The 27,472-nt window shown below is 34.7% G+C and overlaps 8 protein-coding genes across 8 annotated transcripts; 3 read left to right on the forward strand and 5 right to left on the reverse strand.

The window, feature by feature from the left end:
• Positions 1 to 536: 536 nt before the first annotated feature.
• Positions 537 to 828, reverse strand: LOC18017194. Its single transcript, XM_024156786.1, has one exon. The coding sequence runs from the start codon at positions 771 to 773 to the stop codon at positions 537 to 539; it is 237 nt and encodes a 78-aa protein (XP_024012554.1). The 5' UTR covers positions 774 to 828.
• Positions 829 to 4,810: 3,982 nt separating this feature from the next.
• LOC18017210 (transcription factor MYB20) lies at positions 4,811 to 6,121 on the forward strand. The gene is made up of 3 exons (XM_006399882.2): positions 4,811 to 4,952; positions 5,045 to 5,174; positions 5,599 to 6,121. The coding sequence occupies exons 1-3, from the start codon at positions 4,820 to 4,822 to the stop codon at positions 6,119 to 6,121; spliced, it is 786 nt and encodes a 261-aa protein (XP_006399945.1). The 5' UTR covers positions 4,811 to 4,819.
• Positions 6,122 to 7,445: 1,324 nt separating this feature from the next.
• Positions 7,446 to 9,991, reverse strand: LOC18017211 (pentatricopeptide repeat-containing protein At3g46610). The gene has a single exon (XM_006399883.2). The coding sequence runs from the start codon at positions 9,586 to 9,588 to the stop codon at positions 7,522 to 7,524; it is 2,067 nt and encodes a 688-aa protein (XP_006399946.1). The 5' UTR covers positions 9,589 to 9,991; the 3' UTR covers positions 7,446 to 7,521.
• A 1,977-nt stretch (positions 9,992 to 11,968) lies between these two features.
• Positions 11,969 to 13,024, forward strand: LOC18017212 (BAG family molecular chaperone regulator 2). The gene is made up of 2 exons (XM_006399885.2): positions 11,969 to 12,294; positions 12,629 to 13,024. Exons 1-2 carry the CDS (start codon positions 12,021 to 12,023, stop codon positions 12,844 to 12,846), a joined length of 492 nt encoding a protein of 163 aa, XP_006399948.1. The 5' UTR covers positions 11,969 to 12,020; the 3' UTR covers positions 12,847 to 13,024.
• A 51-nt stretch (positions 13,025 to 13,075) lies between these two features.
• Positions 13,076 to 15,004, reverse strand: LOC18017214 (two-component response regulator-like APRR9). Its single transcript, XM_006399884.2, has 3 exons — positions 14,147 to 15,004; positions 13,549 to 13,740; positions 13,076 to 13,390 (listed from the first exon to the last, which is right to left on the reverse strand). Exons 1-3 carry the CDS (start codon positions 14,936 to 14,938, stop codon positions 13,361 to 13,363), a joined length of 1,014 nt encoding a protein of 337 aa, XP_006399947.1. The 5' UTR covers positions 14,939 to 15,004; the 3' UTR covers positions 13,076 to 13,360.
• A 1,765-nt stretch (positions 15,005 to 16,769) lies between these two features.
• LOC18017213 (classical arabinogalactan protein 6) lies at positions 16,770 to 17,557 on the reverse strand. Its single transcript, XM_006399886.2, has one exon. The coding sequence runs from the start codon at positions 17,426 to 17,428 to the stop codon at positions 16,976 to 16,978; it is 453 nt and encodes a 150-aa protein (XP_006399949.1). The 5' UTR covers positions 17,429 to 17,557; the 3' UTR covers positions 16,770 to 16,975.
• Positions 17,558 to 19,426: 1,869 nt separating this feature from the next.
• On the reverse strand, positions 19,427 to 21,847 carry LOC18017215 (protein ABHD17B). Its single transcript, XM_006399887.2, has 5 exons — positions 21,395 to 21,847; positions 20,619 to 20,655; positions 20,297 to 20,533; positions 20,150 to 20,197; positions 19,427 to 20,066 (listed from the first exon to the last, which is right to left on the reverse strand). The coding sequence occupies exons 1-5, from the start codon at positions 21,694 to 21,696 to the stop codon at positions 19,587 to 19,589; spliced, it is 1,104 nt and encodes a 367-aa protein (XP_006399950.1). The 5' UTR covers positions 21,697 to 21,847; the 3' UTR covers positions 19,427 to 19,586.
• Positions 21,848 to 24,290: 2,443 nt separating this feature from the next.
• On the forward strand, positions 24,291 to 27,179 carry LOC18017216 (cytochrome P450 724B1). Its single transcript, XM_024156773.1, has 9 exons — positions 24,291 to 24,382; positions 24,730 to 25,054; positions 25,143 to 25,295; positions 25,567 to 25,818; positions 25,907 to 25,993; positions 26,165 to 26,188; positions 26,333 to 26,440; positions 26,543 to 26,664; positions 27,069 to 27,179. The coding sequence occupies exons 1-9, from the start codon at positions 24,291 to 24,293 to the stop codon at positions 27,157 to 27,159; spliced, it is 1,254 nt and encodes a 417-aa protein (XP_024012541.1). The 3' UTR covers positions 27,160 to 27,179.
• Positions 27,180 to 27,472: the final 293 nt, after the last annotated feature.

Below are 27,472 nucleotides of genomic sequence, written 5' to 3' on the forward strand. Positions count from 1 at the left end.
ATTATTGTGTTATTGAATATATGGCGAGAGTCAGAGACTCAGAGATAGAGAGATTGTATTAAAATGGTAAGTGGATAGATGCAAAGTCAAAGGAGGATTGGTGAATGAGTCTTGTAACTCTTGAGAACGGTCGTTGACTTTGGTATCGTTACATGTTGTTCTAATGAATTTTAAATTATTCGGCTTTGAGTTTGCACATCTGATGATTCAGTGGGTTGCAAACTACTACAACATTCTGGTGTACTCATGGTTTTGGTTGCAAGTTACTACAATATTTGTTCAAAAAAAAAAAAAGTTACTACAATATTCGGGTGTTTATTTTTTATTTGTTAGTTTGGATATGCATTTGTTGATGTCTAAATGTAGAAAATACGATAAAAACATAAAAGGAGTTATAGATAGGACTTATTAGGGCAACAGAAACAGATCATGACAATCTCTCAGAAAACGAAAGGAAAGAAGGAAGACATGAGATAAAAATAAATAATATTACTCGATCGAGAGAGAAACGATATTAATTAGAATAGAAACACATCTCAGAAGACGAAAGACAAGGCACCGACCAAAGCGGTGGCGATGAGCTGAGGGTAGGCGGAGAAAGTGGCAGCACTTGGAGCCGGAGCATGAGCCTCTGGTCCATGTGGCATTGGAGCCGGGGACGGAGCCTTAGTCGGACCATGGTGGTGTCCGTTGTGCGACTCGGCAGTCATGACCAACACGGCCAAGACAATGCAGACGAAGGCGAAGCGGATCAAAGGACTTCTTGCTGCCATTTCAATTATTCTTCTCCTTCTTCGTCTTCCTACTTTGGTGTCTTTCTTTGTTGTTCTCTGTAGGATGTATCAACCAAGGGGTCTGAATTTATAGAGAGGGAAAGGTTTTATAAAATTGGTTAGTGGATTTAAAAGTCAACGCTTAAGAATTAGTATTCGTGTTGAGACGATCATTAGTCGTTGTCATTACATGTTGTTCGCTTAGACATTTAAAAAAAAAAACCACAAAAAAAAATCGGAAAAAAGGACAGATATGTAACATGGTGATGTGTCTGAACTTGTTAGTGGGCACCCATTTATATGTTCGTTAATGTCCTGGAACAGCTGTTACTTTGAGAGAGAGAGACGTTTAGTGACCAAACCAAATTGTTCCGGTTTGATTAGGGATCGATTATAGCTCAATCCGGTTTTGTTAGACTGCGACCAAATAGAAATTGGTGTATATATGTACTTCCTATGAGGCTGATATGTTTTTTTTTGCTCTTGATGTGGTATAAAATAATGTAATTTTAGTACTGGTTTACTTAGGTACGTGACTTTGAATTTACCAATAGAGTATTCCAAGTTTTAGCAACGAGTTTAAGCTAAAATCTTTTTTTTAAAAAGTTTAAGCTAAAACATCCGAAAAAAATAGTAACTAAATAATAGCATTCCTGAAAGCAAACAAATTTCGCAGCTATAAAAAAACAAAATGATATATCTATTCTTAAAAATAATATTGTTGCAAACAAATAAGTAATAATTACAGAAAAAAATATACGAAGAAACGAAAACGAAATGTGTACTACAAATTAACCGGTTAACAGGGGGAAAGGGAGAATCTCTTTGTCAGTGAGAACTGAGAAACTAAAATGGCAGTTCGATCTTTAGGCCTATCCCACTTAATGAAGATGTGGAAATAAGTTCGACCTAATGGGCTAAAAAGCTAAGATTATATTTTAGTGGGCTTGTAAATGGTAAGATGTTTAATATTGGTCCCCCGTGTATTAATAATTTTCTTACATAGGCTCCCGTGTATACTCCTTTGGCCAACGGTCCCTCGTGTAACTATTCTTCCGTCAAGGTCCCCACATATTCTATACTTTATTGTACTAGTCTAAAACTTACTTCAGTTCAGTGAACCAAAACAAAATCGAATATTTGGTTAGCTACAATCTTATTTTCGTCAAGACTATGATGCGCCACGCAATGATAAAGAATTGAAATATAGTTATTTTGCTGAATAAGGTCGTATAATACTCGACAAAAAAGCTTGTATACTACAAACAGTAATGTACAATTTACGAAATGAAAACATCGATCTCTTATATATATACGTCAATAATAATAAATAAAATCTATAACTTTTTTGTTTTATATATTGTTGAAATCTAATATTAATAAGCATTTAGACTTGTAAGATTGAGTTTGTGTGTAAATAAGAAATGAAGTTTAATAAGCAAATAGACCTTATAAATTTATTTGAGATTTGGATTTGAGCCTATAGAAATGAAATGTTCCTATTGGCTATAACTAAAAGTGAAAGTTTAGTGGAAGTGTATTTGTCCTACATTGTTCACAAAAGAGAAAAATCTCACAAATAAGGGTCAGCAGCATTGTGGAAGTAAAACGGCATTATGCAAAAACACCTACACGCGCTGCCGTCGTCGCCGGTGCCGGTGTTGGTGCTGGGCTCGGGCTCGTGCTCGTGCTCATTTTTTAGTTGGCTCTTAGGGCTCTTGGGCTCTTGAGCTATTGGGCTCTTGGGCTCTATATAGCTGGGTGTGGATCATAGGCTTCTTAGTTCTTACGAAATATTTTTGCATATTGAAAGGATAAATCTTAAGAAATAAAAGATTGCGTTCAGATAATAACAGAAGATTTCTGAATCCTTTTACTTGCAGAAAAAGGTGAATATTCCGTGAATATTCCTTTTCGCCAAAGCTTATTCCTTGCGGATCAAGCTGAACCTTCCAGTATAAATAGACGCCCTCTTCTCTCATTCTAAATCATCGAATTATAATCGAATTCTCGAATACTCTAAACACACAGCAAATAATTCTTTCCAGCAAATCCCTCTCGTCTTAATATCGTAAGTGTCTCGAGAGCTATAACGTAGTATAATTTCAGTTCGCAGATTCTATTACGGGTGTTGCGTAATAATCTCATCACGGTTGTATCCTGTGATTCAAAAATCGCAACAAACCGTCACACATTACAGACGATTTATTGAGTTAAGGAAAGAGATTATATCTCGACTCCGTGTTTTCGTCTATTTTCAATCGGTTTTCTAACTCTCGTTTTAATCTCTTACCTTAACATATCGTTTATAATATTGCTATTTTTTATTCGTGATTTCAATCGGATTTTCGCGGTCCTATATATATATATAAATATTTGACGTCTAATATATAACTCGTTCGAATAGTTTTCTATATAGTAGCTTAATGAAAGTTGAATGTTTCACATCACATTATGAGGCATGACGAATCAAATACTCTCTTTTTTAAAACAAACTTCCTTTTCTTAATTTTGATTCTTAGTCCGCTAGAGCTCAATATCTTATCCATTTTTGCATTCAGCTCTTGGATGGCATGATGAGATTCATCATTGTTTTTCACGACGAATTAAATATATTCAATATATACAAAACTAACTAACACAATTTAGATGTACAAAATGGTTTTTTCTTTTATAAAACATATATCGAGTTAGGTTGATAATTAAAGATTATAATAGACTATGACACATAGCCTAATAAATTTCAGCATTGATCTATAATAAGATAGATTTCTAATTGATCCATATTTGACATATGCATATACCTTCACGTACTTGGAGAATATTCCTTCATGCATGAACGCGAGTATCCCCTCCGTTTTGGTTTTGGAGTATTTTAATGCCAATTGTAGTTTGTTGGCATCAAACTGGTCATTTATGAAAATATTATGCTAAATCATTTTGTTACATAGTGTACATATTATAGCTCACGAAATATAAAATCGACTTTCTTTACTAAGCAAGTTGCCTAATCATGAAGTGCAAAGTGCAAACTAACATATGATGACGTAAAAAGTATTCATAGCAACTACAAATATATTTACAAACAGAATAATGGAAAAATAAAAGATGCTTTGATGACCGAATAGGCACAAGGCTGAAGTTTGAAGGAGGAGACCAATGAATCCAAACAAATCTCCAATCGTTTTCTTTTAACCACACTTTTAACAAAACATTATTATTCAACTAATGAAATTCCTTTAGTTATCAATTAAAGTAAGCATATACTATTAATAATCATAAACTCAACATAAGAAATAAAGCATATTAATAATCATAAACTCAACATAAGAAATAAAGCAAACAAATAACTTGTAATATATTGTGGAAACTTGATTAATAATGTTGTAGTTCTTTTTAAAAAAAAAACTCAGGAAATCTCAAATCGAAATCCCAATTAAACTTTTGGGTCGGTAAAAATTGGAATTTATTGTTATTTAAACTGTTTACAATGAAGAATTAATGGCTAGTGAAGTAATTAATGAACGAGGATTATTCTTCTGCCGCCACCACACGTATGAATAATAATTAGTTAGTCTCTCCTTATAGAAACAAGATCACTGTGTAATGGCTAATAGTTGATTGCAAGTAGTTTATTTATACGCATTTAATTAGTTTAAGTATTGCTTTAGTGCAAACTTTGATAACTAATGAATCATAAGCTAAAAGAAGTTTGTCGACAAGTTCATATTATTGTAAAACAACCTCACACACTTCTCACTAAATCTTTGTTTAAGCGTCTCCGCAATCATTATTTACTGCTTCACTTATTAGTGTTTAGCTTTTTAAATTTGGATTTATTTGTCTTTTAGCCTGTAAGTGACCTGTCAAAAGAGAGAATCTTTGCCCTTCCCAACTCACCTCTTATTATTTATAAGTGATGCCCATTACTTGATACAAAGCTCTCTTCGTTATATTTCTGGCTAACTCATCAACCTCTCTCGCTTTGCTTTACATTAGCATTATTATAGCTATATGTAGAGTTTCCTTTTTTAAAAAAAAAATCAATGGGGAGAAAACCTTGTTGTGACAAAATTGGATTGAAGAGAGGTCCATGGACTATAGAAGAAGATCATAGACTCATGAACTTCATTCTTAACAATGGCATCCACTGCTGGAGAATTGTCCCCAAACTCGCAGGTGCTTATTTTGTTTATATAAAAATTTATATTTATACCTGCATGCATAATTAATTAGGGTTTTAATCTCTTGCTTTTCTGATCTTTTTGAAGGTTTGTTGAGATGTGGGAAGAGCTGTAGATTGAGATGGATAAACTATTTGAGACCCGATCTCAAGAGAGGTGGTTTTACTGATGCTGAAGAAGATCGGATTATGGAACTTCACTCTCAACTTGGAAATCGGTACGATAATTCATTTAATTTTTATCATATAATTTTTTTTAGTCGGTATTCAAACTAGTTTTTTTTTATATTATGAAATCTCCAAATGTAACCGTACGTGGCATGGATTTAGGTCCGAGATGTTTCATTCAAATTTTTTCATGAGTTCATTTATTTCTTTCTAAAAATTATGAAAAAATGTTTTATAAAGCAAAAATTAAGTTTGAAGTATACGTATCTGTGCATGGCAGTGGGTTACTTTTGAGTGAAGAATAGGTTGTGGAAAAATATGTAATGTGATTTATACATGTAGTATAGATTTATATACACATATCCTTCATGCGGTAAACGTTTTTGGTTTGTTTATAGTTCATGAGACTTGTAGTATAAAGTGCTATTGATATTTTCGCTTCTGACATGTGTTATGAATGCTTTGACGTCGTAGGTGGTCTAAAATTGCCTCTCATTTCTCTGGTCGAACTGATAACGAAATAAAAAACCACTGGAATACGAAGATCAAGAAGAAGATGAAACATCTTGGTTTAGATCCGGCTACGCATGAACCGATGAATAATATTATGGACCAAACCGATCCAAACCAGAAAATCAAACCTACCATCAAGGAAGGAGAGAAAACTAAGGATCAAATTCCAAAAGATGGTGTTATAACAGACACAACGAAAACATTAATAATGTCCGATAATGACGCAGAACTTATGGCGAAAAACTGCAAAACTCTATGTGCAGAAGAAGTAGACATCGGATCTCTATTTGAAATGCAAGGCAACGAGATATCTATCTCGTCTTCTTCTTTCTCATCTTTGTATAGTAATATTTCAGGAAGTGAATCTTCATCATATCTTGCTGAAGATTCCATCTCTTTAGAGCAATGGGATTTGGATATGACGGATCCTTTGTTACCATGGGACCTCTTTGCCAATCTCGATGATACTCCTTTCCTTTTATGACAAAATGTGATACAACATTGTAATATATCAACAAGTATATAATTATCGTAAGTAATTAGTAACTTAATTTCATGTATGTAATATCGATGTGGATTATGCATGGCGTGCACGGATGTATTATAATTTGCTCGTACAATTTGTATGCATATATATAATGACTAATTTACCCCCAAATAGCTATAGTAATTAGTGACTATATTTTACTCAATTTTTTTAATAAACCTATATTATTTTTGTTCCTAGGATCACCATCATCATTGTTGTTTAAGTAAATTTTCATTGTTACATTTGAAGTTCTTGTAACACGTAATAAAAACGGGAAACATATATAGCAAAACCAATCATATATCCCTCATATGTGCGACACAATAAATTTTGTATTTATAATTTATATTATATGCTCGATATAAACTTATATGTTTTCAATGTGTTCTTTATAGTTAGGTGAATTAGGTCAGTGCGGCCTTTCATCTATTAAAAGAAACATTCTTTAAACAATATTAAAGGAAACATATAATAAACAGAACCTGTTGAATTGACAAAACCTTTTATCAAATATTTTTTTTTTTGTATGAAAACTGAGCCGTTTCTAAATTAACAATGAGCTCCAAAATAAATTGTACCTACCTACTTTTAGAAGAATAAAATATTGACTGTACCTACTTCATTCGAAAGCATGCATTTGATGTTTTTTATATATAAAAAAAACCATTAAGTAACCACTTCTACTAAAATATCGATAACTAAAATATTTCTCTTAAGAATTGATTTGATCGGACCAAAATAACATATTTATGTACATTTGTAGATCATGGTGATCGTAGTTGTTGGTGTAAAAGACAATGACGACGATGTTGCTTCCGTCAAGTGTTTGGATTTTTGCAATCATCGAACTAATTATATAATTATATTGTTAGTTTTCTTTTACAAAAATTGTCAGTGCGATAGATTAAATTAACCTCCGTGTCTAAACGAATAAATAAATTCGTATCATAGTAATAAAAGCTGTAAATTTCAAGAAGCTATTTGTATAACGTATTTTTTGGTTTATGACTTAACTCAGTCTTGCTTGGACTGGTGTCGTTGCCACGTTGGCATGTGTATACAGTATACGACTAGAGAGGACGTGTACTAAATCTCTAATTTACTTGCAAAACCTAAAAATTCGATGAAACAATGATAATGGACGGAGTGAATTATTGGATAACTCGGTTGATTTTATACTCCTCATCTCACTAAAATCAAAATCACTTCATGTTATGTTTCATTGTTTCAAGCAAGATCCAACTGCTTGCTCTGCGCTCTTGGGTTTAAGTCTTGTTCAATATCGGCAACCAATTCAGTTACTTACGTAAACACTCTTGTACAATGTTCGTTACATCAAAAACATAAATAATACACTAAGCCCTCTTCTCTTTCTTGGGCGTCACTGGACGAGGACCCAAAAGATTAAGATCAATGGTGGCTCCATAACTCTCAGCAGATTTAACAACCGCATCGTACGGCTTAGACGAGAGCTTAAGTCCTTCGTTTTGAGCCTTCAAATGCAACTCATAAGCAAGCCTTGGCTTCGCATCGTTCGCAAGAGCCTCGATCAGCATCTCGTAAGTTATCTCATTAGGCTCAACGTTCTCACCTCTCATACGGTGAAACCACTCGTAGGCCACACCGCTTAGCTCGTTTCTCGCGCAACCGCTTATAATCGCGTTGTAAGTCACAACGCTCGGCTCAATACCCTTTGAACTCATTTCCTTGAGAAGGGTATCCAAAAGATTGAATTTTTGCTGCCCTGTCAAAACCGAAGCCATGATCGTGTACGCGTGAACATTCGGCTCAATCCCTACCTTAATCATATGGTTCCAAACCCGAAACGCCTCATCATATAACTTCCCTTTCTCAAGCGCACTGAGCAACGCACCGTATGAGATTACCGTTGGCTTTTCGCCGTTTTCAACCATTGCTTTAAAGATTTGGATTGCAGCAGCGGTCTCAGAGGCTTTTGAGCACGCTACAAGAACCGCATTCCAATGTCTGCTCTGCGGTTTCAATCCTTTATCTTCCATTTTGTTAAGCAACCTAACTCCCCATCTCCATATCCCTCTCCTGCTAGCTGCACTCAGCAAGATATTGAAATGAGAAACCACTAGCTCGTAAGACAAATTGTTCGGTTCAGGTCCTTGGTCAAGAAGATCCTCGTAGATCTCCAACGCCGCCCACCATTTCTTAGCCTTACCCATCAGCCAAATCAAATGGTTGCAGACAGATAGACTTATCTCAGGAAACCTCTCTCTGATTCTTTTATACAATTCTTTACCAACAACGTAATGTTCTTCACGCGTACACGCCCATATAAGCCTCTCGTGCTCTTCCCTACTGGGTTTAAGCCCCGCATTATCCATTGCATTCAAAAGCTTCAACATTTTGGTGGTCAAGTTTTCATCTTTCACAAGCCACCGCCTCATCACTTGGTAGCATATTCTACCAATGAAGTTTTCGAGCTTAACAAACTCAAACTCCCAATCGTAATCAGCATCGTTCCCTATTTCCCTCTTTGAGTACTTCTCTCTGAGCTCAGCAAAGAACTCGAGAGCTCCCATGCCGTCTTCTAATCTTCTGTAGACCAACAAAGCCGTTGAGTATGTTACCGGGGAAGGCTCAAAACCTTTTTCCTTGACTAAATCAAGAATCCCAAGGGCCTTGTGAAACTCTCCTTCCTCCATGTAAATAACCATCAAAGTATTGTAAGTGACGATGTTTGGAACAATCCCTTCTTCCTCCATATCACTCAGTATCTTCTCTGTTTCTCCAAAACCTCTCGACTCTTTCATCGCACCCAAAAGGCTGTTATATATGAAAAGGTTTGGACCGATCAAACCGCCTGACTCAATCTTCTTCCTCTTAAGCCAATCTACTACTGCCATTGCAGGCTTCAGTCTCTTGTCCTTGCCAAAACCCCTTATCATAGCACAATAGACTTGAAGAGGCAATTCTCCCTTTTCCTTGAGAACAACATCCACATCATCCGCTGTCTTAGCAGCTCGTAAACTATACGCCAATTCTCTGACATCAACTCTTGCATTGGTTTTTTCTCCTCCAGTTACAGCCTGTGATTTAGAATGATCAGAGTCCGATGCAGTAACTGAACTTGAATCTTCTCTGGAGACTTCCTCCCCGAGTTCACGTTGCTCCGTGGCCCATCCTACCCCAACCGATGATCCTGACAAACTTTTCTTTGGCTCACAGAGAAAAAGAACCTTTGTGCTAGGATTTATGGCCAAACCTTCAAATTTCCTATTACTCGAAACCAAGAGAAAGCTTGATATACTACCAAAGCAAGCCTGTTCAACAAAATATTGCCTCTTTCTAGTCTTAGGGCTAACTACATAACATGAACAATCCAACTCAAATTCCAATCTTGATCCAACTAAAAGACCAAACTTTAATGGCCAAATGCTTAAAGCTTGCATCTTTTCCAACGAAATTTCACCAGCGAGAACAATCAAAGAGAAACCAAATCATCAAATTTCGCATGTTTCACCGGGGAAAACAATAACCCACAAACTCAAACGCCTCAAGTTCGCAACCTTTCATGACAATTCATCACTAAACACAACAAAACCCCGAACGCAGATGCTTACACCGGCAGTACGCTATATACAAATCAGTAAAACGATAACCCTTTAAGCTTGCTTCAACCTTTGCGTGTTTCACGAGAAACTATATGTGAATATCAAATATGAACTATGATGATCCAACCGCTCAATATATTCATGCCACTGATTCTCAAGCAGAATCTCGAATTCGAAAACTCGGACACAGCCACACCAGAAATGGTTTAGCTTATTTCTGGTTAAGTGATGGTGTGGTGCGCTTGTGGCCATCCAATTTCCTATGAGCGGGTAAGCTTCAATTGCTACAAGAGAAAACCATGTAAACGGTGTCGTTTCACCCATTTGTTATATCATCTAAGAAATCGCCCAACTATTAAGCCCAATATCTTCCAATACGCTTTTTAAGGCCCAATTTAAACTTTTTTTGCACATCTTTACTATAGTCTTATATAAATTTTTATTTTATAAAAGATACAGACAAAAATTATCATAAAAACTAATTTTCATAATTTATTTACTTAAATGATTTTTTCATTAAAAATTCTAAAATTTAAACTAAATTATACATAGTTCAAAGTATTTATGATGAGTTATTGTCTTATTGATGAGTCGATTTTTGAAAGTGATAATTCTAATTTTATTTCAGTAAGAACAATATTATACAAACATTTCTATGTTCCTTTTTTACGGCATTTCTTTTCATTCAAGTGGAAATAGATAGAAATTCCATGTGACAGAAATGCATTGAAGACCATACTTTAGGTTGGGTACAAAGGATATATGTTCCTTTGTAAAAATCCCATAAACATGTCTGGCCCATGCACATAGACATATAGTACATGTATGCTATGTTCCACAAACACATTATTGTGTGCATAGATAAAATATCTTTTGTAGGTATATATGTATAATTATGATGGGCAACCATGTTTGGTTGATCAATTTGTTAAAGAAGAAATATTAATGTGGATTCACCATATCTCAAATACCGTCTTCTAGCTACTATAACATGTTGCGATGTCATATCATCTTGTCCGTTAATAATTACATACATATATACTTAATCATTAGAGTTTTAAAGATTTTGATTCTACATTCATGCAAATAATAACTGGATGCAAATCGGTCGTGGATCTCAGTTTACGATAAATTAGATTTTAAGTGAACTAAAGTCCTGGCGTTTTGTTAAAATTAATAAGAATGTTGTAAACTTATTAACATTTGGCCTTGCAGTAGACAGACTGATATTCCCCTACTAACTTTTACACAATCAGATTTGGCAAATCTTACGTAATTATAAGCTGAGTTGTTTGATCCTTGTCGAATATTTATTTAGATTTATGATATACAAACACACACATTGATAAGCTAATTAATAAGCGATCGTTTATAATTTATTAATTTGTCGTTGTTTGAAGGGGAGATTTTATTTAACAATCTAAAGATTGTAATATATCATATGCTAATTTTTTACTGGCAATTTGGCTCTAAAGAATTACATAACACAAATATGGTGGCAATTTGTGTTGTAAGTTTTTCTTCGGTAATCATAGTTCTCTCTTTGTGAATTATTTGAGAAAATTCAACAAGACACGATGTGATATTGAACTGTGTTTACATATAAAAAAAATTGATGTGCAACGCAATGCTATGTGATTTAGAAACAAAACGGTCTAATTTACAAGTGAAATTCGTCCCGCCTGTTACACAACCTTAAAGGCCTCGTATATTTTCTACACGTTAAGTGAACAACTAAACAAGTATGAATTAAATTTGTCAAACTAAGATAAACTTTATAATACAACAAGGTCGGCCCGCCGAAATTCCTAGACAAAACAAAGCCTACCCATAATAACTTTTATTTAACTAACAAATAACTAAGATTGTTTTTTATTTACATTTTTTTCGTGTTCGGTCCTTCAATCAAGGAAACATTGTTTATCAGTAGTCGAACCATCGCCCATGTGCTGAAAACTCTTCTCTTAATAGTCTCGATCAATCCTATTTAAATCTTGTTATCCTTTGTCGGCACATATTCATGGCTATTGGCTAATTTCTTATTCTATATCAATAAACTCCACATAAATAATTTACATAACATAAACAAATAAAAGGAGGCGGACTTTGTAAATTGCAAAAAGCAACTTGCACATGCAAGTATGTATGTGATTTTGTCATTATCCAACCTCTTGTCTCTTATATAAACCATCCAAGTGTTTCCATGTTCTATATGTATCCCAAAGCTTGAGAGACAACAGAAAAATCTTCGTAGAGAAATCAAAGTAAAAATGATGAAGTTCAAGTCCAAGAGGTTTGGGATTAGATTTGGATTTGGTAAAAGAATCAACAACAAAGGCACACAACAAGATCAACAACAAAAGGGATTTGGTAATAACAACAACAATAGTTGCTGCAGCAACTATGAGATCAAATGGGAACTTAGGCCAGGAGGTATGCTTGTTCAAAAGAGACAAGAGAGCGTTGGTGAAGACTTGATCTCCATTAGAGTCTCTACTTTTGCTCATTTTCATGATCTCTCCGTTGAAGCCACCTCCACTTTTGGTAAATATCTCGCATCCTAAATCACTTATTAATCATGTTTCGTATTTGTGGAGACTTACTCAACAACTGAACTATATTCATTTCAATTGTGAACTTTTAGCTGATGTGAAAGAATGTGAAAGATTATATGCGAGTTTATGGAAACTGTCATTTTAAAAATCACAAAGTCATTCAAAAATATGAAATATATTTTAGTATTTATGAAACTAGAGAATCATATAAATAAGGGTGAAATCAGAAATACAATGTAAAATTTGTTTTAATGAGTAATACATATCTGTTGATATTACGTACCTCGGATTTGTAATATAAAATCCTATTTATGGGTTTACAGGAGAACTTAAGATGGTATTGTCATTGGTTACCGGTTTAGAGCCGAAACAACAAAGGCTATTATTCAAAGGGAAAGAAAGAGAGGATGATGAATATCTACACATGGTTGGTGTTGGAGATAAAGACAAAGTGTTGTTGTTAGAAGATCCTGCCTTCAAAGAGAAAAAACTTCTTGATCTTAACAACATTTCCACTTCTTGTCCCACTATAATAGTATAAACAGCTAAACCAATTTGTCAAATTAGTTGTTTGTTAACTTCTTCTTGGTGAAACATAAAATCAGACAAGAGTAATAACTATGCATAATTGTCATTATTAACTCTATAGATCCCACGCAGTCATTCTATTTCGAAGTTGTAATATGTTTACATGTTGTAATATACATATCTGTCAAAGTTTTCAGGAGAGTTAGTTACACGCTAATACAAGTAAAAAACAAGAAGTATGATGCAATCAAATAACTCATCGTTGATATCCACTTTTATTATTATTATTGTTCAGATGATTTCGTACAAATTAGTCAACTAGAACTAAAATGGGCAAACAAAACCGAAACTTTGGCATAACCGAGCTGGTCAAGACCCCTATACAGACCAACCCCACTTTCATATCTCGGTATACTCCGGTTAGGCCTTACCTTCTCAAAAAGTTACAAAATATAATATACCAAACATCCGCCACTTGGTTATTTTCCGAAGACTATTCTGTCCACAAACCACCAGGTTTTAGTGGTTTACGAATCGTCTCTCTTCACAAAGCGGCCCTGAAAAGAGATTAACAAGAACCAATGATTACTTAGAATCAGCCAATTATAGTTCTCGGTGAGTTCAATCAAATTACATGTAATGTACGTGTTATAATCCATTTTAGATGCAGTAAATGTCGCATGTGAAATGTTGAAAAGAGAAGAAGGAAGCTTACTTTAATACGAGGGCGTTTCTCAGCGTTGAGTTTACGAACTTGGTATCGAATCCGCTTAGAGAAAAGGCGGTTTTGCCGTTTCTCTTTATACCGGAGCAAGCTCGCTTCTCTATGCCCTCTCCATAACCTCTCTGTCGTCTCCATCTCCGGCACCGCCCATAGACTCCCCGCCTCTCCGCCGCCGGTAAACGCCTGAACCACCATCAAAACACACTTGCCTAGTATCAAATCTTGTTAACCGGCTTAATCAATAACAAAATGTAAAATAATTTCTTGGTACTTTTGCCAACAGTTATGAAATGATCACCTCGGTTTCATTTATTTCACAAATGTTTTCATCAATCAAACAGGTAAGTAGAAAATTAACATACATTAGACATTTTACAGTCAAATTAAAAAAGAAAATACATTCTGCCGTTACATTTTCGATCTCTAGTCAAAGCTTTAATATTATAGTCAAAAGTCTTAATTTAATTAGGGTATCATCATTACACTCAGGTTTCAAAAAGAAACCCTGATCTCATTAAAAAATTTCACCTTTTTTTTTTCATATTTTGATTATATAAAATGACAAAAAAATGAAGAGACTTTTACTTACATCAGCAGAAGCATGCAAGTCCGGCACCGTCTGTGGCGGTTCTCCGTCGACATAAAGCGTACCTTTATCCGACCAAGCCTCCATGATCTGCTCATAATCAAGCTTCAAAGCCAGAGAAGGCCGTCCATCGTTTCCGTCGCCACCGCAACAACGTGGAGTTCCGCTCCGACTCATAACCTCCTCCACAACCTCCGAGTAACTCACCCACCGCTCCTCCGTCGTCTCCTCCTCCTCGCTCGCTCCTTTCCTCATCGCAGTCCGTAGAAGCGAAGAAGACGAAGAACCGTGCTCCTGACGATCGTACGCAGACAGATTCCTTCCTCCGCCGCAATCGACATCGGTGGCGGAGGAAGGGAGGAGATCGTGGATCGAAGAAATTGTGCTGTCGGTGGCGGAATTGAAGAGGTAAGCTGCAACGGTGTCGTATTGCTCTTCTTCTTTCTCTCCGACCAGAGTCTCCGCTCTCTTCTTCTCCTTATACGGCGTCGTATCACTATCAGCTCCTTTCGTCTTGCTCTGTTTCGATAGATTTTTCTTCTTCTTCTTCTTCTTCTTCTTCTTGCTCTTCGTGGTTGCGGGATCCTCGCTGATCTCGTGAGATGTGTTGAGTTCGAGCTTGAGACTGAGAAATTTGGGTTTCTTCGTCTTTGTTCTGACCTTACGAGACTTTTCAAGATTCGAAGGAGATTTGTCCATGGTGGTTGATTCTCTGTCTTTCCTCTTCTTGATCCTCTTCGATGTTCTCGTCGTACTCTGTTTTTCTTCTCCGACCGGACTGGTTTTGCTACACATCTCCGATGATCCGATCCCTCTCTCTCTCACTGTGTCTCTCACTCTAATAACTATTCTCTGTTTTCCAATTCTCTCTCTCTCTCTCAAGAAGAGAGAAGTATGTAGGTGGAGGGAAAAGGAAAGCTGACAGTGATGGTACCTTTTGACGCGTGTCGATCAGTCAGTGGACAAAACTATTGTAATCTTGGATTCTGTTTGGATGTGCAGGGAGTAAGGTTGGATAGATTACATTGTGTAAGGTTGGATAGATTACATTGTGTCTTAAACTTTTGATTAATTATGGGTAACTCCATTTTTATTACAAACTTTTCATAAAGCGCTTTGTTTTTGACTTTTTAGATACCGGCATTTACTATATAGTTCACGTTTCTATTAATTAAAAGGTTTGGGATGTTTTCTTGTATGAGCATTTTTTTTTTTGTTAAAGGGCCTTCAAGCATCTTGTTTGGGCACCAACATTTGCAGAGTTCACATTTACATATTATATACTGACTAAAATTAAACATGAGGTTGACAAAGATAAAAAAAAAAGTTATTAACATGAGTTCTTCTTAAGGCAGCAAATTAGGATGGGATTATTCTTTTAATCAAGAAAACATGAGATTTTTCGAGCCCATATTGGTAGGAAATATAGAAAAAGTAATTTCTTTCCACTTTCCTCCGTGAGAGGATAGCATTTTGCATTTTTTTTAATTCCACGGTGTCATCAAACGCAAGGAAATCGTGATAACTGAAATATTTTTTTTTTGTTGTCAAAACCCGAATCTAGTTCATAAATTGACAAGGCAAACATAAGAACCCACATCATTCATATTAAAATAAAAGAAATGACATATACATTCAATAGTCTCGTAAGGCGTATTATCGTAAATTTGCTAACACCGACAGCAGTGACAAATGAAGTGCTATATGGTACAGTACCATCCTGAACAATTACAGTCTTATTTGATGACACCTTTCGTATACATAGATTTTCTTTTATGATAACATTCACGTGAAATAATAAAAAAGTTCTATTCATTTTTTTGTCTTTTTTTGTTAATGATCTTAAACATTTTCTTTAGGCTGCAATTATGCACGGTTACAGAAACAGAAGTTCATTTATACAAATTTATTGGCAATGAAGTTATATATTTGATCAACCTCAATATATTTTCATAAATTTCATGGATTTCATTTTGATTGATTCCTCCTTTATAAAATAGAATTAAAATGTGGAATATATATATTAAGGATGTTGCATATAAGTTCTACTCCACAGCGATCATTAACTATCATATATGCTTTTCATCTAGGAAGAAAAACAAAAACTGTATGTAGTATTAGTAATCGTGTGTAAAAAAAAAAATCACTTAAAAAGGAGGAAAATATTATCGAATAAAGATTAGCTTATGAAAATAGGATATTCTCAAAGTACCATGTTGTTTAGATTTCCTGAAATTTAAAGACTTTCTAAAAGATGCTATTTTTAGAAGACAATTTTCTCTTTTTCGTTATTTTGGGTTATTACCTCCGAAAGTTATGGCTAATAATTACTATATTTGACTAGAACTACAGGTAAAAGTAAAACCTGGAGTACTTTTTTTGTTGGGTGTGTGTGTGTGTCAAAAACGTAGACAAATTTTGGAGTTACAAATGAGCCATTTAAAAAAAGCTGAAGAGGAAACAATAAAGCATGAGAAAGGGAACCAATCAGAGAGAAATATCCGTGGAAAAAGAGCAATAATGTAGGTCCTACCTTCATTGACTAGTTGTCTTTTTAACACTTTTTGTTATCAGTGTATATATATATAATCAAGCGACGAAAGATCATTAGACCACAAAAATCATATGCCTTTCCACAAAATTTAAATATATATTATTAAACAAAATATGAAAAAATTGCTTCTAACAAAATTTCATAATGACTTTTAGGTATATTAACTCCAATTAATCTCGATTAATAGATGTATATATATAAAAATAAATGTACTGCCTCATCTCAAAAGATTATACAAATCTCTGATCCTTCCAAGCAAAAACGTGGACTGATTCAACTTAGAAAGAAAAGAAGAATAGGCTGACGGCGGCGACTGTACCGGCAACGGAGAGCTTGGCGGTGGTCACGGCACCACTCTTTGGTGATTCTGCAGTGGGTCCATCGCTTGGTCCGTCAGAAACGGAGGTGCTGTCGGGTGTGGGAGCCGGCGGGGAGGAGACAGTGGGTGCCTCAGAGTCGTCACTTGGACTGCCGGCGGAGTAATCGTCTTCGGCGGCGGGTCCTCCGGCAGCAGGGGAAGATGTTTTGGGAGAAGAGGCTGATGATTTAGGTGCGGCGACGGAAGAGGTCTTTGGTGCGGCGGCCGGAGCCTTGGACGGGGCGGCGGGAGCCTTGGTTGGTGCGGCGGTGGGTGATGGAGATTTCTTGGGGGAGGCTGAGGGAGCGTCGGCGGCGAATGCGGTGGCGATGGTTAAAGCCAATAAGGCAAATACGACAAATTGGCGTGCCATTTTTTTTTTTTTTTATTGAGATTAAAAGGAAGATATTCCAAAAGCTAAAGCAGTATTATTTATTTTATTTTTTTTGTTTTTTCTTACTCTATGGAGAAATACTGCAAAAGCTTTAGGATGTGAGAATAAGACAAGGAGAACTGAATTTATATGTTTATGCAGATGAGAAAAACTAGGAAAATAGATGGATATGAGAGAAGAAATGAATCTTGAAATCTATTTTTAGGAAGTATTTTAAAATAATAGGACAAAATTAGACCCCAAAAATGGATTATATGAAAACAATCAACCAATTTTCTATTTGTTAAATCATTGACAGAAACTATTTTTAGAATTTGAAATAATAGTTTTTGTCAGTGATTCAACAAATAGGACAATTGGTTAATTGCAGTGTTCAAAAACTCGGCCTAGTCGGCGATTAGGCGGCCGTCTAGGCGGCAAGTCAGGGTTAGCCGACCCGATTTTCATAAAATCAGTGAAGCAAATTCGGTTTAGCAAAAAATCAGATCAAGTCGGAGAAAAACGGAAAAATCAGACCAAATCAGTAAAATCGGCCAAATCATACTAATTAACTTTATCCTTTTTTCAGTCAAATTTTACGGTTTTGGATAGTAAACCAATATCGGTTTACAGAAAAGAGAGAAAAAAACAAGATTTGAAACATGGATTAGGGTTAATAACTTAATATAATCATCCTCATTCCTCCCCGCTACTTCACTTTCATAAACTACAAGAGGCGATCATTATTCTCTATTGCTGAACTCTACAAGTTTGTTTAATCTTCTCTTTATCTATCTGTACATATTATATAACTATATTGTATTCTCTTAATTTATCTTTTCATCTTTGTTTACTTTGTTTGTGCTTTGTTTTAAGTTTTAACTTTCAATTTTAACGATGAGCCTAGAGGAGATATTGATTCCGACGATGAAAATGATATAGCTATTGATTTTGAATTTGAGTCTGAAAATAAGCAGATGGTGGATATATATGGATGTGTTTGAAGAATAAGTTAGATATATTTCTCTTTGCTTTATATTTTTAAAGTTTTTAGATTAAAACTTATTTTAGTTTGAAGAATTTGATGATTTTTAGTTTGATTTCTTTGTTGAACTTTATTATATAATTTTATTTATTAAATTTTCTTACTTTTTTATTCAAACATAAATTTTGATAAAATAATTTTTAAGAAAACAATTAAAGCTTTTTTAAAAATATGATATATAGAGAAAATTTATAAAAATTAACAAAAATTTTGCTAACGCCTAGGCTCCGCCTAGTCTCCGACTAATCCGCCTAGGCGCTAGTCTCCTATCACCCGCCTAGCCACCGCCTAGGAATTTTTTGAACATTGGTTAATTGTATTCAGAAATTAGAATAAGAGGCTCAAAATACATTTTGGGATTTACCAAAACAAAAACAATTTGGGCTTTAGTCTTAAAGAGTTGAACTAGGCCCAAATTAAGACCCCAATATTTGCCTGCACAGATGATTTAGTATAGATGATATAGTTAGTACTGAGTAGTATACACATTACATATACACACTAGTCATTACCAAAACATAGAAAGTCCCGCATGGTGAAGTTTTATGGGGCTTTAGGGTTTCGAAGACATTGGTTTATGGTCTGACAGAGTTAAGAAACAGACAACATCTCTTTAATTCAATCTTTTTGTCTGTATTGTTCGCTACCTTTTTTTTGATATTTGTTTTTTGCTGTTTTTCCGTAGATGTTCGATTCTTCTTGTTTCTTTAACGAAGCTTTTACTAGTCCCGGTAACTTTCATTTAATGAATTTTCAGTGGCCAGTTTAAAACTTCAAATTGTAGAGAGAAGAAGAATCATTCAAGCGAGAATTGTAATTCGAACCTTTTGTTTTTTGTTTAGTTCGATTTTTTTGTTGTTGTCAGTTTGCAAATCTATATTGCTTATATGTAAATAAATATATGCGGGTAATACAAAGCCCTAATTTAGTTTCTCTCAATTGTTTTCATAAGATTGAAGCTTCAACGTTCCGGAAATATTACACCCCAATAAACTACAGAATATAACTCACAAACAAAACAAAGAAAGAAAAACATAAACATTAGAATCGCAACCAAGATCAAATGTGTGTTCTGTAACAACAATTTATGTACGTACTGTAGAATTCTCCGGTTTACTCGGACCGTACTCTATCCAATCTATCAACACTCTTTCTTCCTCTCTCAATCTGATGATGAGTCTGATGATGATGATCAACGCTCTTCCTTGCCTTGTCGTGGAAGTCAACGCTCCTCCTCGACCGATCTAAATGCTGCTCGAAAGTGATTCTCAGCTTACTCTTCTTCGAAGTACCCTTTGGAGGTTTCTCTTTCTCCCTTCTATCAAGGCTTTGCCTTGGCTTCTCTCTTCTATCTACGCTCTGCCTCGGCATTTCCACATCGCTGCTCTGGTTTTGTGATTGGCCAGTGCTCGCCCTCGAGGAGACAGATCTCTCTACCGTTGTGATGAATTTCTTAAGGTGTTTGATGTATTCAGGGTAGTGTTCTAGATCGCAATGGTTACCGCCTTCGAGCCAAAGCGGTTCATACTTCTCTTTAGATAGTTCCCATAATTGTTTTCCATGGGAACAGTCAACAACTTCATCACAAGTTCCCTGCAACAAGATGAAGAATAATTAGAGAGAGTTTTAAGACACTTGATTACGGATACACAGAGAGAAATGGATATGTAACTCACGTGGATGACGAGAACAGGGCAATTCACAAGTGGGATTTTGTCGATATTCTGCAAGAGAAAATGCATAAACCTGCAACTGTGAAGCAGATAGAAGGATGCAGGAAAACCGGAAAAAAATGATCCATCAACAGATGATGAGTTTATTACCTTGAAGATGTCGAACCAGTATGTCTTCTTCACTGGATACATTACTCTTAGACCCGAAAGAATAGGGCTATGGAGAACAACAGCTCTTAACTGAGGCAATCGAGCAGCGAGATCTAATGTAGGTCCACTTCCTACGGATTGGCCATAGAGGATTATGTCTTCCTGTTTTGCTCCATACGTCTCTTCAAGACATTTGTAAGCAGCTTCGATATCAGCATATGTGTGGTGCTCACTCGGCTGCAGTCGCACGAAAAAAAAGATTCTTGGATTTAGTTCTATAGCCATTATCAATATCTCTCCTTGTTGATTCTAAAAGACAAACCTTTCCAGTAGATTGTCCATACCCGGAGTAATCGTACCTGCAAGAAGAATGTAGAAAAGCAAACATTTATGGAACTAAATCAAGCTATTAAGGATCTGAAGTTGAGAGATGTCTTGTTCATAAAGATCATTCTGAACTAAAAATTTCAAAAACAGAATCTGAAACATACAAGAGCTAATACACACAACAGTTTAGCATTAGAAGTACAACCAAGTTAAGATTACCAATACTATATCAGAATTTGGGAAAAACCAATGAAAAATGTCATACAGATTAAACCCAAAAACATCTTGAGCATAAAGACTCGATACAAGAACAAAATTCAGTCTTTCATGAAAAATTATTCCGCAACAACTTAACCAGATATATGTTTCAACTTTCAGCAAAAAGTTCTGATCAGAATAAGTTATATACGGAGAAAAAATATCATAGAATTGAATTGTCTCATAACCTAAAAGAACCAATCAAACAGTGAATCAGAAGAAACCAGGAAGGAGAAAAATCTCCAAAATTAAATATTTAACCAAAAAAAGAAAGAAAATCTCCAACTCCATCCGTTTTCAATTAGCAAACACCATTAACACCAAAACCAACATGGAAACAGACTAGAAATTCCTAATAGCCATAGAAAAAAGTCTACGAATTTGATCATATCAAGACACCAAACAGAACACAATTACAGACCAGAAGAGCTAATCCATCATCAGAGCTGTAATATGAGAGAGCAAAAGGAAAAAAAAAAGGAAACAGAGTTAAAGACTGAAAATTTAACATACCCCATAAGATTAACCTTAAGATGGATGCTCAATTCGATGAAGAGCTCATACATCTGGCCCAGATCGGCGGCGTTGCCATGGGAATAAAGCAGCGTAGAGGTAGCCATCGGATGTCTGACGTACATAGCCACGATCTCTGTTCCTCTACGTGTCGGGAGCTTTGAGATTTCGACGTTTTCGCGGTGAGGAAATGGGTTCATCAGAAGAAGTCCGGTCAGCTCGTCGCAGACCAGCCTGTAAGACGACGGACTCGGCGGGAAGAAAGCAAACCTCGCCGCAACTGATGACGTCACCCCTCCCATCTCTCTCTCTCTTTCACAGTCTCTTAGACGAATAACATTTGTTTTAGCTGCTGAAAGATTGAGATTGGAGCTCTTTTTGTTATCGGGAAATGAGAGAGAGAGAGGATTTAGGAAGAAAAAGTGGCACTTGAAAGGGTAAAGGAAGAGAATGAAAGAATTTGTTATAAAAGTTAGGAACTTTAGCTTATTATTTTTAAAATCTCGATATTTAAATTACAGGAATTCGGATTATACTTCTACTGTAAAATCTTCTTCTGCATTCCGAAATTAAAAGAGGAAACAAAATACTAAAATTATAGATATTAACAGACAAGGTGCAGCTTGTGTCAATGGAGTTATATCTCTAAAGTCAAACAGATGAAGACAAGTATTTAAAAAAAGGTTAATTTTGCAGATAAAAGGGTTTTAGTCTAATAATTTAGCGTTGGTGGAGTGATAAATCATAAGTTATGATTAAACATGGGTATATTGTATCTTGGAGCCATCGAGTGAACATGAAGGGCACAATGAATATTATAATTCTTTTTTTTTTTCTCAACTTCAACATGATTTATCTAATTTAACACCATACACAGTTTATAGGTACATAGTTCATAAATGAAAGAATCTATCCCTTTCGCCATTCTATCAATCATTCCATTTACTCTTTTTCGAATAGAACACCAACTTGACACCTTAGACATGGGGAAACATGTTTTTGATATAATCTACTACCATCTTCCTCACCTATGATCATTGTAAAAATTGTTAGGGATCGGACTCAAAAATAATATCCCAACAATCCCAAAAATAATATCAGTAATGCTTTTGTCTTGGTTTCAGCAATGTTTTGGTTCCAATCCACAACGCTTTGCTTTCTCCATATCTGAGCACCCAACCAATTCCACAATTAACTACTTTTGTGGTGGAGGTTGCCATTTCCTTTCTTCTAGGTCTGCAAAAGTTGTTGTCATTTCTTGAACTTCAGCATCTTGTCTATTAGCCATTTCTCTGCATCTTCCATTGCTTTGCTTACCGGATCATGTGCGGCACAATCCACATTGTTAAAGATAAAGTCATTTATACTCTTTCTTCCATAGTTTTCAATCAATCCAACGCACTAGCTTTACGGTGCCTGCCTGCTGAGGATGAGTGTAACAGATTTTTAGGACTATATGGATATCAGTGTACAGAGAATTTGTCTATTTTCCACTTGGAGAGGCGTGGAGAGACAGCCCACACCAAACGAGCAAAAGAGCATTGGAAGAGCAGGTGGATGAAAATTAATGCCATTTTTAACACAAAAGATAAAATAAAATAAAATAATTTATATATAATTTTATTTTTAAAATGAAAAGAATAAAGGTATGTTGGTTAGCTTCATGGGGGTCCATGAAATACAAGAAGCGGAAAGCAAATGTTGGAGTGGTGGGTCTTCACTTACGCCTTGTGTGACAGCTTGAAATTATTACATTTTATTTAATTTTGGTAATTTAAATTATGTTTGCTAATAAGAATTTGTTATACTTGTTTTGTAATTTATGTGATTTTATTTTTCTCATGAAGTCTATATTAATTAAATTATTACAAACTGTTTTTAGGAAAAATAAGTTATCACAACAATTAAACCAAAACAGTTATCACAACAAACTTGTTACAATCGAAAAATGACTGAACATTTATTTGGCAAAAAAGGACGACGGAACATGTCCACAAAGGCCACCCACAGCCACATGCATGACCAAGTCTCATACAAAGTTACAAATACAAGTACTGTATCCAACGAAAGCAAACCTCTAGAAAACGAGAATGAATTTTCTAAATATATTAAATTAGATAGTTACTTGATGAACAACTGGGCCTTTGAAGTAGTACTATTGGGCTTCGTCCAGGTGTTTTTGGTTTATTAGGAAAATTGCAATTTACAATAGTTGGAAATATAATATAACTGAAAATAGTTTATATAGGTTACTAATCATTTTAATATCTTATATAGTAATATATGATTTTTTACTAAATGCAAGTACATATTTTAAGTAGTAAATATATATTAAGTAATGACACATTGACAACTGTGCTACCATTCTATGGAGAGAATAGTACATTTTCATTTTATAAATCTTTACAAAAAAAAATTATTTCCATTTTTAATATTTTATCAATTTATCTCTAACTCGATTCCAATTGTGTGGTCTGAGAAATCTCTGAAGGTTATATGAATCTATAGATTTCCTGGAATACAATGTACTTCTTTTTGGTCAACACACCAAAATCAACAACAAAAGTTGCAAAAAAGATGATAACAAAAATGACTATCTTTGTCTTTAATAAGAAAATTAATTAATCATTTAATTTTTATTCAGTGGACCTACACTAGATTTCTATATTTTGCTTGTGCGTGCGTAATATATAGAGGTATATGCAGACAAAGAAAAGACACTGTAAGAGATATACACAGTTATTACCATAGGATCAGTCTAACTAGAAAGACAATGCTGGTCTTATCCATAATTTTGTCCTTAGGATTTGTCTTTCTCTCTACTTTGATTCTTTATATTTCAAAATCTAAGCAAAATAATGAAGCAACAGATCATCACTCCTCGTTAGATGGTAGCATGGGATGGCCTTTCATTGGAGAAACCCTTTCTTTCTTCAAGCCTCATAGATCAGACTCCATTGGCACATTCTTGCAGCAACGTATTTCACGGTAAGAATGACTTGTTTTCTTTACTTGATCATCTTCTTTATATATAACTATATTAATTAAGAGAAAATATCTCAAGTTTTGCATATATGACAATCTCGTTAAATTTTCGACTGTTTTTTTGTTTTTTGTCGTTGTTGTTGTTATTGTTGTTGTTGTCTTGTTGATATATGTAAATCTCTTAGAATTATTCAACATTTTCTAGAGAAAATCATTCAAGAGAAGAGAAAACTAGAAACGTTTTTCTTTTGTCAGTTTATATATATAGCATACAACTGAATGATTATATATAACATACTTTACCTAATTAAATTGAAGATACTTTTGAAAATTTGAATGGTTTTTTTCAGTTATGGAAAAGTGTTCAAGTCAAATCTATGTGGTGGCAAAGCCATTGTCTCATGTGACCAAGAACTCAATATGTTCATTCTTCAAAACGAAGGGAAGTTATTTACATCGGATTATCCAAAAGCGATGCATGACATTCTCGGCGAATATTCCCTCCTATTAGCCACCGGAGAGATCCACAGGAAACTAAAAAATGTAATCATTAGCTTCATCAATCTCACAAAGTCGAAACCCGAGTTTCTTCTCTGCGCAGAAAACCTCTCTATCTCGATGCTAAAGTCATGGAAAAATTGCCGAGAAATCGAATTCCATAAAGAAGTTAAAATGGTAGTTAATTTATCATCGAGTCCTTTAAGAACTTGATTTAATCGTTCTTTTCTAATTTCGATACCTTTCTTGTGGTTGAATCATACAGTTTACTCTGAGTGTTATGGTAAACCAACTCTTGAGCATCAAACCAGAAGACCCAGCAAGACGTTATGTATTGAAAGATTTTTTATCTTATATGAAAGGGTTTATATCGTTACCAATACCACTTCCAGGAACGGCCTATACAAACGCAATTAAGGTTAGAACCAAGTCCTAATACATCTATTTTAGAGACTAAGGTTTTCAAATTTCTTTTGGGCTTTATATGTAAAATTTGAGCCATTTACAAGAAAAGCAAACACTTGGATTCTAGGGTTTTGCACGTCTGCTATATCCACTTGGGTCAGGCTTTTATCATTACGTTTATATGCAATTATGCAAATACACAACATATCTGTGTATATTATATATTTTTGTGCATGTAAATACTACATACTTAGTTGTAAATCATTTTCGATATTGTTTGCCAGGCTAGGAAGAGACTGTCCGCGAGGGTTATGGGGATGATAAAACAAAGAGAGCATGACGAAGAAGAGATGAAGAAGTCACTAAGAGAAGAAGATTTTCTAGATGTGATAATGTCAAATGAAGATCTAAATTATGAAGAGAAAGTTAGCATTGTACTGGACATTTTGCTTGGAGGCTTTGAAACAAGTGCCACTCTACTTTCCTTAGTTGTCTATTTTCTAGCAAATTCTCCAAATTTTCTTCAAAAACTCAAGGTTTAATTCTCTCCTTTCTCCTTATATATATAGATATTATATTTATAAGTACATTCATATATCTGCGTGTATATGTGAATGTGTACAGGAAGAACATGAAGCCATTAGAGCCAACAAAGGTGATGGGGAACTCTTGAATTGGGAAGGCTATCAGAAGATGGAATTCACTCAATGTGTATGTTTCATAAGCCGATCGACCCAATCAATACTTTGCTATTTTTTTGGCAAAATCATATGATTATTTTTAGATTTTATCTTTAAGTTTTGACTTTTGACCTTCGTTGTTTTTTTTTTCTTGACATATATTTACATTACATATGAAATCCATTGGATCGAATTTATACAGGTGATGTCTGAGGCACTGCGATGTGGAAATATCGTCAAGACGGTACATAGAAAAGCTACCCACGATATTAAATTCAAAGGTTAGTTAATTTTGATCATCATATTTGGAACTTTTTACTATCTCATTTTAAATATTAAACTGGACTGTTTTTTATAATATGCGTGATCAGAATATGTGATTCCAAAGGGATGGAAGGTGTTTCCTATATTCACAGCAGTACATCTTGATCCATCTCTTCATGAGAATCCATATGAATTTAATCCCATGAGATGGACCGTAAGTAAAATATTTTTAAAACAGATACATTCAAATGGTAAGCAGAAAACAAGAAAACAAGAAATATGAAACTAATTTTGTTTTATAAAATTAAATAAATAGGACAAGGGGAAGATGAACAAGAAAACGACGGCGTTTGGAGGAGGAGTAAGGGTATGCCCTGGTGGTGAACTTGGAAAACTCCAAATCGCTTTCTTCCTTCATCATCTAGTCCTCTCTTATAGGTTTGGCTCTGTTTAAATTACTCTTTTCAGTTGACTAATTAGTCTACCTTATCCGACACATTCATCTATTAGTTTTTGCGTATACATAATCTTTTTAATTATAGTTTGCTAAACGTACCATACGTACCGGTTAGTTTCGAAGATAACATTAGCTCATAAGGAAATAATTCGTTTGTTTGTTTTAAAAATTAAATAAAAATTGAATTCGTTATTCTTTTGGTTTGTTTTTTTAAAGTATCGCTCATGATTTCAATTTTTTTTCATGATTTTATTTTTTCTTTTACTGATGGATAAATTTGTTTATAAACATGTAATTTTATCGTATATTTGGAGATATTGATGTTCAATACCTATTGGTTTAAACAGATATGCCTTTGTAAACTCCCAAATTTATATATCGGCAGGTGGAAGATAAAGTCAGATGAAATGCCAATAGCGCATCCGTACGTGGAGTTTAAGAGAGGCATGCTTTTGGAGATCGTCCCAACCAGTTAACTCCATGAACAATTAGCTGCTTTAGTAAGGAATCCATATTCTTAGATGGAGATATTATTTAACTTTAAAAAAATCCAATGTTCAACAATATTGATTTACTATTAATATCGTATTTTAATAAATTGCTTCCGTATTTCCAATCACTATATTTAGTCATAGAATTCTGTGTACTGTTCTTAGTTTTGTGTTGGGATTTTGAAATAAAATGAGTATGTCTTTGGATATGGTAAATTTTCTATTAAGTTGTCACGTTATATAGGTTTTTCCCTAGAAATATTCAAAGTTAAAATGTTAAGATTTTAAACTACTTACA

Source organism: Eutrema salsugineum, unplaced genomic scaffold, assembly GCF_000478725.1.
Source record: "Eutrema salsugineum unplaced genomic scaffold, Eutsalg1_0 scaffold_2, whole genome shotgun sequence".
NCBI lineage: Eukaryota > Viridiplantae > Streptophyta > Magnoliopsida > Brassicales > Brassicaceae > Eutrema > Eutrema salsugineum.

Bases quoted from the DNA above. Each gene is read 5' to 3' on its own strand.
- LOC18017214 (XM_006399884.2), bottom strand. From the start codon at position 14,938: ATGTGTAGCAAAACCAGTCCGGTCGGAGAAGAAAAACAGAGTACGACG. The intron at 13,741-14,146 runs GTAAGTAAAAGT...ATGGTGGTTCAG, and splicing joins ACTTGCATGCTTCTGCTGAT to GCGTTTACCGGCGGCGGAGA. The intron at 13,391-13,548 runs GTAAGCTTCCTT...ATCTCTTTTCAG, and splicing joins AGAAACGCCCTCGTATTAAA to GGCCGCTTTGTGAAGAGAGA.
- LOC18017210 (XM_006399882.2), top strand. From the start codon at position 4,820: ATGGGGAGAAAACCTTGTTGTGACAAAATTGGATTGAAGAGAGGTCCA. The intron at 4,953-5,044 runs GTGCTTATTTTG...ATCTTTTTGAAG, and splicing joins AATTGTCCCCAAACTCGCAG to GTTTGTTGAGATGTGGGAAG. The intron at 5,175-5,598 runs GTACGATAATTC...TTGACGTCGTAG, and splicing joins CACTCTCAACTTGGAAATCG to GTGGTCTAAAATTGCCTCTC.
- LOC18017213 (XM_006399886.2), bottom strand. From the start codon at position 17,428: ATGGCACGCCAATTTGTCGTATTTGCCTTATTGGCTTTAACCATCGCC.
- LOC18017211 (XM_006399883.2), bottom strand. From the start codon at position 9,588: ATGCAAGCTTTAAGCATTTGGCCATTAAAGTTTGGTCTTTTAGTTGGA.
- LOC18017212 (XM_006399885.2), top strand. From the start codon at position 12,021: ATGATGAAGTTCAAGTCCAAGAGGTTTGGGATTAGATTTGGATTTGGT. The intron at 12,295-12,628 runs GTAAATATCTCG...ATGGGTTTACAG, and splicing joins TGAAGCCACCTCCACTTTTG to GAGAACTTAAGATGGTATTG.
- LOC18017216 (XM_024156773.1), top strand. From the start codon at position 24,291: ATGGGATGGCCTTTCATTGGAGAAACCCTTTCTTTCTTCAAGCCTCAT. The intron at 24,383-24,729 runs GTAAGAATGACT...GGTTTTTTTCAG, and splicing joins TTGCAGCAACGTATTTCACG to TTATGGAAAAGTGTTCAAGT. The intron at 25,055-25,142 runs GTAGTTAATTTA...TGAATCATACAG, and splicing joins TCCATAAAGAAGTTAAAATG to TTTACTCTGAGTGTTATGGT.
- LOC18017215 (XM_006399887.2), bottom strand. From the start codon at position 21,696: ATGGGAGGGGTGACGTCATCAGTTGCGGCGAGGTTTGCTTTCTTCCCG. The intron at 20,656-21,394 runs GTATGTTAAATT...TTCTTCTTGCAG, and splicing joins CTTAAGGTTAATCTTATGGG to GTACGATTACTCCGGGTATG. The intron at 20,534-20,618 runs GTTTGTCTTTTA...GTGCGACTGCAG, and splicing joins ATGGACAATCTACTGGAAAG to CCGAGTGAGCACCACACATA.
- LOC18017194 (XM_024156786.1), bottom strand. From the start codon at position 773: ATGGCAGCAAGAAGTCCTTTGATCCGCTTCGCCTTCGTCTGCATTGTC.